Source organism: Fusarium phalaenopsidis, assembly GCF_050370095.1.
Source record: "Fusarium phalaenopsidis strain FUZ10S chromosome Unknown contig_32286, whole genome shotgun sequence".
Classification (NCBI taxonomy): domain Eukaryota; kingdom Fungi; phylum Ascomycota; class Sordariomycetes; order Hypocreales; family Nectriaceae; genus Fusarium; species Fusarium phalaenopsidis.
The window spans coordinates 1,961,273-1,970,485 of NW_028145413.1; the positions used below are offsets into that span (position 1 = coordinate 1,961,273).

A 9,213-nucleotide genomic window follows, 5' to 3' on the forward strand; every position below is an offset into this window, starting at 1 on the left:
CGTGATCCATGCTCGATAGAGGATGCTAGGAATGAGGATGTTGCTTGAGCGTGATGTGAATATAGTGAGTGACGTTGACGATGGAGTGGTGATGGAGCGGTAAAATCTCGGGTCTTCACCCACGACGTAAGCAAGCTCCATCTCAACCTCCAGTTGGACATCAAAACCATCACAGCGATGAACCAACGAGCACGACATTATTCTCCGTGCCCATCTACCGAGGATCTCATCCCAATTACGGTGTTTCGGATACACTCTATTCACCACAGACGCTGTTCGATCAAAAGTGACATGTGGAGCTTTCATTTCAAGGGACCATCTATCTCTATCCCTCTCCTCCCTGTCTGTCTTGTTCTTGTGTCTCTTACACTTGGTACATACATTATGCAAAAACCGACAATGGATCCCAACTCCCGCAAAACGCCCGGCTGTGCATCTCTTATTTCTCTCCCTTTCCTTTCTAGAACGCGATGCGACAGTATCTTCCACAATCATAGTACAATGTCATCCCCTGGTAGAACCGTCATTAGGGAGGGTCCAACAAGACCCTTGAGCAAGATGGTAACAAGAAGATCACGAATCATATGGCGCCTGAAAATCAGCCATAGGCCAGCTCAAAAGTGGTCTCATGGCCCTCTGAGGTTGGCTCGGTGTTCTTGACCTGGTGCAGCATGATCGGGGGCAGGCATGGGCGGCCATGCCTCTCCTCCCACTCTCGGCCACCAATGCCAGTGTCGACCCAACCCATCCAGTTGTTGTACAGTCGGTTCGGGGGTATGGCTCTGTAGTACCAAGTTGAACCGATATATCTTCGCTCGCGTCCCCAGCCCATAGGACTGCCGCGGCCACCGCATTCACCATTTTCGCCAGGGTTAAACCACTTGTTGAGGAACTTTCCGTTCCAGTCTCGGTCCATAAAGACAGGATGGGGAGCATACACTGCCTTGAGACCATGCAAAAGGGCAACCGTCTGTGGCGTCATCTCAGAGGCCACATGGTTTCCACGGAGGTTCTCGACGTGCATGATGTTGAGGAGACGCTTGGAGACTCGAGACTGCGTGACAATCGTGGTTCGTCGGGGAACATCCTGGGATCGGTGTGTCGAATCATTGTAGCCCCAGACTTGGTTAGCAATGACCCAGTTGCTACCGATAGGGTTGAACATGGGCGAGACGGTAATCATGTCGGCTTCCTCGCCGACTCCCCATTCATAGTTGTCCTGCGAAGGGCTTGAGACCGGAGGCTTGGGCCCGATGGGGTTGATGAAGGGCAGGTTCGGGGGCCCCCAGATGGTATCATCGCTGTATCGGCCCTCGACGTCCTTGCGGAAAGCCGTGTCATAGTCGCCGTGGAACAACGGAATGTACCATCTCTCATTCCTTTCCCAGAGCAACTTTCGAGGCTGAGCCTTGGCAAACTCCCCGAGCTTGTCCAGAAGGTGATAGTGGTGGCCGGTGAAGCGGAAATCCATTTCCCAGTTCCAGACATAGTCAAACTGGGGGTAGTCTTGGCTGAACTTTTGCACAGAGAGCCACTGCGCTGTGTGGACATTTCGTGATTCCTCGTCGGTCAACTTGGGGTAGAGGTTCCAGACAACTTCGTCATTCCAAAGGATCGTCATGCTGCGAAACTCGGCTGGAACACTCTGAGACAGAACCGACTGGTAAACTTCGTCATCATCAAAGATGCGGAGATTGTTGTCCTTGACCTGGACCAGCAAAAAGACCTCATACTGGCCGCCAGTCTTGAGAGACAGCTCAGAAACAAGGGCACGAATCACCTGCTTGTCGTTCTCGGTGTAGTCCTTGCCGGTGTAGGAACGCAGAAGAATAGCAGTTCGGGCCTCGGAAACAAAGCCGGTTGTGGGGTTCTTGGTGCTTCTGCCAACACGAATGTGCTTGTCCAAGGACTCGTCGAAGCTGTTCAATGGCTTGTTGGGAGTTTCATCCGCATTTTCATCACGAAACTCGCTGAAAGACTCATCGTGAGACTCATTGGAGGACCCATCAGGAGATTCGGTCGACGGCGCAGTGTTAGGCTCGCTGGAGGACTCGTTGCGAGGTGCATTGACAGTTCCATCACGAGGATCGACTGACGGCTCTTCGCGAGACCGGTCCGGGGACTCGTTGGAAGCGTTGTTAGAATCCTCCTCTGATGCGGTTTCGTCGACATTGGGTGCTTGCAGCGTGACTTCAATTTGTCGCTTCATGAGGTTTGGCCGATCAGCTTGACCAGCCGGCACAACAGGGGCGACTGGAGCAACGGGCGCAACTGGAGCACCAGGGGCAGCTTGCTCAGCTGGTGCACCACCCGGCAAAACTGGCGCAACTTGCCCAGGGACATCGGGTTGCTCAGGCAGCTGGGGTCCAATGACAGTCTCTGGGTACACATTGAGGTACTCGTTGACACGCTCTCTGTTCATGTCGAAACGCTGAGCGTTTCTGTGAAGACAGGCCCGTTGGAGATCACCCCAGTTGACAGTATCCCAGTTCAGAGGCTGCGGCTCGCCACCGACCTTCTTATACTGACGGTGTAGACCATAGGGACCAAGTCGCGTCTCACGCTCCCAGCAGAGGTTGGGGTCCATATTCAAAGCGTCGAAGCTACCAAAGCGAGGGAGCGGCCACTCGCGCGGTCGTCCCTTGAAGACGAGAAGGTCCTCGACAACCTCTCCATTGGCGCCCTTGCAGGGAAAGTACTGGGCGTAGCCAGCCTCCTTCCAGGCGGCGCTGTTGTATGAAGGATAAGGGTCGTAGCGAACTGGCTTCTCGGCACTGTACTCGACGTCGGCATCAGCGTCGAATCGCAAGTCTTTGCTAAAGTCGTCGGATCGCTGTTCCTGGAACTCGAGGTTCGCCAGCGTCTTTCCGTAAATGAGGTTCGAATTGGGGAAGCTAGAGCAGGCGCAGTTAGCATGGAGTTGGTGCGAGTAGAGATCATGAGTACTTACTTGGAGGTGACGGAATAAGCGTGTCTCCATTCCTTTCTCATATCCTTCTCATGTTGCAGTTTGCCGAGATCTCCGAAGCCTCTCTCCTTTCCATCAGTCTCATAGCCAGGCTCAACATCATTGGGGTCCTCGTTGTCGGTAGGATCCCACCAATCCTTCAGATCTTGAGCTGTCAGCTCCCACAGCTCTCGTTGAATGCTAGAGTATTGGTCCTCGGTCTGTTCGTTGGGTTGAGGGTTGGCGCCGTTGCCATTGCCGCTCGCAGGTTGGGCCTTGGGGTCGAAGGGGACAACTTGAATGTTGGGACTTCCGCTGAACAGGAGAAAGTAGGCCGACACCATGGCAAAGGTGATTATCACCATGGACCTAGGCCGAAGCTTGACGCCAATCATGCGCCGCCCATGAGGATGCCATTTCTTCATGGTGGGCAAAAATATTCAACACTATGGCCAATAGAGAAGACAATGAGGATGTGTAGCTCAGAATCGGTTAAGGTCGTCGCAATCGAAAATGAGGTAGTGGACGCGTGGAACAACGATCAGTGGCGCATCATTCGGAAGACGACGAGGTGATTACTGTCGTTTGGTGCGACGCGAGGGATGAATGTCGACGAAAGGGAGCCGAGCCGAGTCGTTCAAGGCCAAGGATCGTATGCTCTTTTTGAGCAGGTCGCAAAATGCAAGTCCCTTTCGATTCGGAGCCGAGATCTTGCAAAGGAGTGGCGCGGCCTCTGTCAAAGAAGGCCAGCAAGCAAGATGGGACGCAGAAACAGAGGACTACGTTGCAAGAAGAAGAAAAACAGGCCAGACGCTACGTCTTGAGAGGACGAATGCGAATGGCAGAGAAAAAGGGAGGGACCAAGTTCTCAAGGGAGGGTGAGATGGATGGGATAGGATGGAATGGGGTGCGGATGACGAAGCGCAGATGGATTGGACAGCACATGGACCGCCGACTCTAATTAGGGGGATATGGGTGTGCGGGCGGGCAGGAGGTGGCGCGACACTGGCGCGTACGGCGCCGTTAGTGGAGGGGACTCTAAACTCCAGCACTCCAGCTCTCTGTACATGCGCCATGTCCATCGCTTCAACCTATCCTGAGCCGTTGGGGGTCTTGTAAATTCCACAGAACCGTCAAGATGGAATGGAACTTGAATACGGCATCCTTCCTTTTACACGAGGGCATCCCCATTGAGCCTCCTGGCTGTGAAATCACCTCGCCAAGACACAAGCTGGGTTTCACATGATTAGAGCTATTGGATGGATAGACATTGCCCGCCCTTGCTGCAACGACCTTGCTTGACGAACCAGAGGTATTCAATGACTCTCTGCTCTTTACACGTTCAACGGATATCAATCTGACATGAGAGCACTGCCATCAAAGGCTGAGTATCAAACAAGTCAACCTCGAATATTTCACTCCCGCGACAACCCCGAGGGGCCGGGTCCCACACTCTTCTCACCACAGCCAAGTTCCCCAGGCTCTCATCAAGAGGCCAAGCCTTTCCGCACAGCGCTGATCGTCCTACTTTTAGAATCCGCTCGCTTCTCCATAACCAGAACCTTTTAGCGCAGCGTGAGCCTGCCCCCCAGTGGGAAAAACCCTTAAGGTCGAGGCGCGGTCTTTGGGCGGGACGCCAAGAATCCCTAGCTCCCGTTGCAACGGGATCGTCTCCACGCTTCATTACGGACATTTTGGAATTTGTTTCTTCTTTTAACCCACAATCAGGACATCCTTTTGTGCCTCGGCTCATAGCTTCTAGTGGGTTATGTGCTGCCAGAGATGACTGGCCTCGGCCACGTATGATAAAGGAGAACAGGGTCATACTCAGTCCGTTATCAGCTATATAGAAAATCAAGAGCAATACCCTTGACTCTGCCGCTTATCTCAAGGAGACGATCACGGAGAACAAGACCAAGGGAGTGCTAGAAGATCTATACATGACCAGGAAGCTCGCTTCAAACTTTAAAGTGGCCCAGACAAGAACCACCCCCCTCGTCAATGCCTTTCCGCATTGTCCTAGGAAACTAAAAAGCCAGAAGCTTGATATTATTAGGCGTCAATAATTCCTCCGGTTCCGATCCTGTCGCCTCCCTTACCCCTGAATAACGGCCGAGGGCGTCGCGTGGGAAAATGTCCAGATAAAGCAAGCCACAGCGGGACCTTGAACGACAAGCACTCTGTTCAGGGGTGCAAATTCATCCTCGGTTGACAGGCCCCAATTAGACATTTAATATCCAGTCATTGCAAGGGGGACAACATCTCGGGAACCACAATCCCGGTAAGAACATCAAAAGTAGTGTCAACTATGATTCAATTAGGGAGACGTCAAGTCTGTACTCATCACAATGCTATGCCGCCGAGGCCTATCCTGCCCAATGCTCATCCCATACTCCAAATCTCCCCCATGATTGCTGGCAACGGATCATACCCATAAATCAGGACAAGAAAGCCGCCCGCACTGGTGCTCAGGAAAAGGTCCGGGAGGGATCTCTCTATACAAAACAGTGCTTCGGGGAAGGGTTCAAAAAACAGGGGGGGTATAATAACGACAAAAACGTCCACATGCCAGCTCAACTCCCCGCACAAAAACCAGCAAAAGCAGACAGAGTTATAGTATTCGCGTCCTGGACGCGTCAAAGATCAATATTACAAGACAAGGTAGTGTTCCATATAGCGTCGTAGCGTTCGAAGCATATGAAGCGAAGTATACATCAGGTCGTTACATCATGCCAAGGCGAGTGTTGCGCTTGTTCATCCGGGGTCGGGGGCCAGGGGGGCCAAGAGGTCCGGGTGCAAGGCGGTGGCCTGGCGGCGGCATGCCATACGGAGGTCGCGGGAGACCCATGCCAGGGCCGAGCCGTTGTGCGGGGTGGCTGGGGAGGCCAACCATGCCGTTCGGGGGTCGGGATCCGGACGCTGACCGAGCTGGTGGTCCCTTCATAGGCCCGTTGGGGTCCATAGGCTGTCCGTTGGGAGAGATCCAAGGTTGTTGGACTCGTCGCCAGGCATCCCGTTCGCAGTATGACTTGCCATCCACCTCAAAGTAGCCCTCGGAGAGGGATCGGCCGCAGTCGAGACATCTGAAGCAGCCAACGTGATACTTGATGGCAAACTCGTCCTCCAGGTATTGTCCTTCGATACCGTTCGCGCAGCTTCCGCAGAGACTGCCGTTGAGCTTATGATAGTGGTGCTCGCAGTAAGGCTTGTCGTCGAGGACGTAGAACTCGGCCGACGTAAAAGGCTGGGTGCACGTTGTGCAGACAAAGCAGGCCTTGTGGTATTTTCCTGTCAATCTTCCATCCGCTGAAGAGATACTCTTTCCTGTAATAGCAAGCCCGCAAGCCTTGCAGTTGCCCCTAGACCTCGCGGGATCTTGGGAGCCCTTTCGCATGGGAGGTGCCAGAGGGGAGGGGATGTTGTTGGCTCCACGCCCTGATTGCGCGACGGGATCGTGATGGTATGGGTCTTGCGGCGAGGATCCATAGGCCGGGAACAAGTTCTGCTCGCTTGGTCGTTCTCGGGTCTCGACCTGAGGTCCATTTTGAGTGGTAAAATCCGGCTTGTTGTCTTTCGGAGAAATTTCCATGGGCGACTCCGAAAGGGGTGACTTGCTCCGAGAAGGGACCTGTAGTGGAGCAGGGTCCTTGGAACCCAGGCTCTCCATTGAGGTTTCCAGATCAGTCATTAAACCATCCATAGTCGATGCGTCTGAATGGTCGCGGCGGGCTTGAGATCTCGCTTGGCTGGTCTGGGAGCTGCCACGGCTCTGGTGGCTAAAAGTCGAGTAGCCGGATGACGTCGAGTCGGAAGGGGTGTGGTAGGGATTGTTGATGCCGAATTCAGCAGCAAGATCGACTGATGCTGAAATCTTGCCGGGATTTTGCGGCCGAAGCAAACTCTTGCGTGGGGGAGGCGGTCTTGATGTGTCTGGTCCCATGGATGGCCTTGATACATGCCCCCGACCATCCTCGGCCTTGACCCGCTCAGGCTTCGTTCCCGGTGCTGAAGGCGTCCTCAGAGGTGGCTCTGGCCTAAATGATGACTTGGGGAATGTATCGGAGCGGTTGATGAGTCCCAAAGGCTGAGGTTGAAGCTGGTCATCTGAATCATAAGGGTTTCCAAGCCCTTCATAGTCGTCCCTCGACGGCCGCGGCGGCGGTACAGCGTTGTTGTTGTTGTTGCTTCCCGTGGGAGATGTAGACATGTCGGTTTTGTTCGAAATGTAGATGTCTTTTGGTGATGCACTCAGAAAATCGTCGTGCTTAGTGATCGTGTTATTAGTACTGCCAGTGATTTCCTTTGGGAACGACGGTGATGTCGCTGAGGGGCTGCGGATAGCATCGAAAGGGCCTGGCGCGATCGTATCGAGTCGTTTGAGCAGAGTATTATTAACTCCACCGTTGGGGCTAATGGAGCGAGGTTGCATGTCCGGACCATGCTTCTTCTCACCGAAGCCTCCATATGCGCCAGGTCGCTCGACCGGGCGCGGAGATGGCATGATCAGGTCATCTTCATGAGGTGTTGGGGCTGAATCAAAAAAGGTTCCCAATTCGCCCGGCGGTGATAGATCACTGTTCGGTGTAAGCTGCCCTTGACGCAGAAAAGGCTGGTCTACAACATGGTCAGCGACTCCTTAACCCAATTTGCTAGACCTACTCACTGGCAGCATTGACGTCAAGTGATGGCGGTACCCGAACATGCTTTTCGGGAGGCGGTACTGGGCTGTATGGCGTGTAGGGTTCGTACTGCTCTGGCGGCGGTGAGACTATCGTATCGAGTCAGTACCAGGCGCAAGATGGATTTTCTTTAATGTTCTTACGTTCAGGTTCTGCAGGTGTACAGATGTGCTCGCCCATGAGAGATATTTCTACTTGTCGACCACATGACGAACACTTGATGGTCGGTAGAAACATGGACTCTCGTGGGACAGCCATGGTGACGGTGTGTTGTGTCGCAATCGGTGAGGATATCCAGCTTTATTCGACACAGCAACTCTTCCAATTTGCATTAAAGCGATGCCGTCCAGCTTCGCCAGCCAAAGTGCGAGAATGGCCTTATGGAATGCGCAGAACGGACGATAAACGCAGGCTCTGTTGCGGTCGTCTCAGTAGAGCGCTTGATGTGAGACCTTTACATTCGTACCCCAGGCCAGTTCTGTGACCGGTATTCCTGGGGTCGATGACAGCAGCGAAAGATGCCAAAAGGCAAAGCTGTGATGAACGTTACGGCCGATAAACTGTCAAGCTGCAATGTCAAGATCGGTTTGAGCTGAACTGAAGAGTCGAGAATCCCTGTGGAATTGCCGCGTCGGTGGTCGGGGTAGTATCCAAGCGAGTCAGTCGGTGAGCGATGTCGAGGATGAGAGTACGGTTCGTCTCGAGTCCAGCCTCGTCGTCGTTCAACTGAAAATGACTTGCAGCTTCAGCAGAAAACTGGAACAAAACGGAAAGAAAGAGGCGAAACACGACACGGACACGGCTGCGACGTGAAAGGACGGAAAGAAAGTCAGGTGTCGACTTGCAAGAAGGGGACGATGCGCATCGTGTCTCGAATGTGGAGGGCGAGTGGGCGGGTTGATGCTAAAGGGGGGGACCCTTGGCCGAACTAATGGCTGGTCGCAGGCTTATCCCAGGCTCTAATCCTGGCTCACGTCGGCGCCCTTGGTCACAGCGCTGGCCGAGAGATCCTTGTACCCCTGGTTGGTGACTGCGACGAGACGGCTTGTAACCTGACGGGTTTGCGGTGGGCGCGGTGTGGAAGAATATGATGGAGGTCGGCCAGAGCATCCGTGAGTCTCTGTCTTGTCAGTGGGTTCTGAGCTTGTCTTTTTGACTCTAAAATCATGCCCCATCCATCCCACGGCTCTGTCGTTGGTGGCGGCGCATCGATGCATCGGATCAAGTGCTCGTCCCATCAATCTCTTGTCTTTGTCCTCCCGTGGATGCTATTCTTAGCCGTCGCCTCCAGCATTGTGGTAACGAACATTCCAACCGCGACCCAGCATCCAAAACTTTGTACGACCTGCCGGCTGCTTCGCCGAAGCTTCTCTGCTAGAATAGCGTTCGCACACCCTGGCGCTGGCGTGCGTGGGGAGGCGGCCTGAGACACGGCTCTGCGGCCATGCGGTTAATCTTCAGGGCGGGTTGGCGAGATGGCAGAGACACTGCGGGAGCCAAGATTGGCCTGTCATTCCTGGTATTACAGTACAGGGCCTCGCTCTTCGGTGATTCGGTTCGTTCGCCTCCTCAATGATGCATATGCAT

General features: G+C 53.9%; 2 protein-coding genes across 2 annotated transcripts; both read right to left on the bottom strand.

The window, feature by feature from the left end:
* Nucleotides 1–598: 598 nt before the first annotated feature.
* LRP88_02936 (DUF3405 domain-containing protein) lies at nucleotides 599–3,372 on the bottom strand (the record flags this gene model as incomplete). Its single annotated transcript, XM_083239570.1, has 2 exons — nucleotides 599–2,894; nucleotides 2,951–3,372. 2 exons carry the CDS (start codon nucleotides 3,370–3,372, stop codon nucleotides 599–601), a joined length of 2,718 nt encoding a protein of 905 aa, XP_083104700.1.
* A 2,297-nt stretch (nucleotides 3,373–5,669) lies between these two features.
* LRP88_02937 (LIM domain-containing protein) lies at nucleotides 5,670–7,884 on the bottom strand (the record flags this gene model as incomplete). The annotated part of the gene is made up of 3 exons (XM_083239571.1): nucleotides 5,670–7,561; nucleotides 7,611–7,715; nucleotides 7,770–7,884. 3 exons carry the CDS (start codon nucleotides 7,882–7,884, stop codon nucleotides 5,670–5,672), a joined length of 2,112 nt encoding a protein of 703 aa, XP_083104701.1.
* Nucleotides 7,885–9,213: the final 1,329 nt, after the last annotated feature.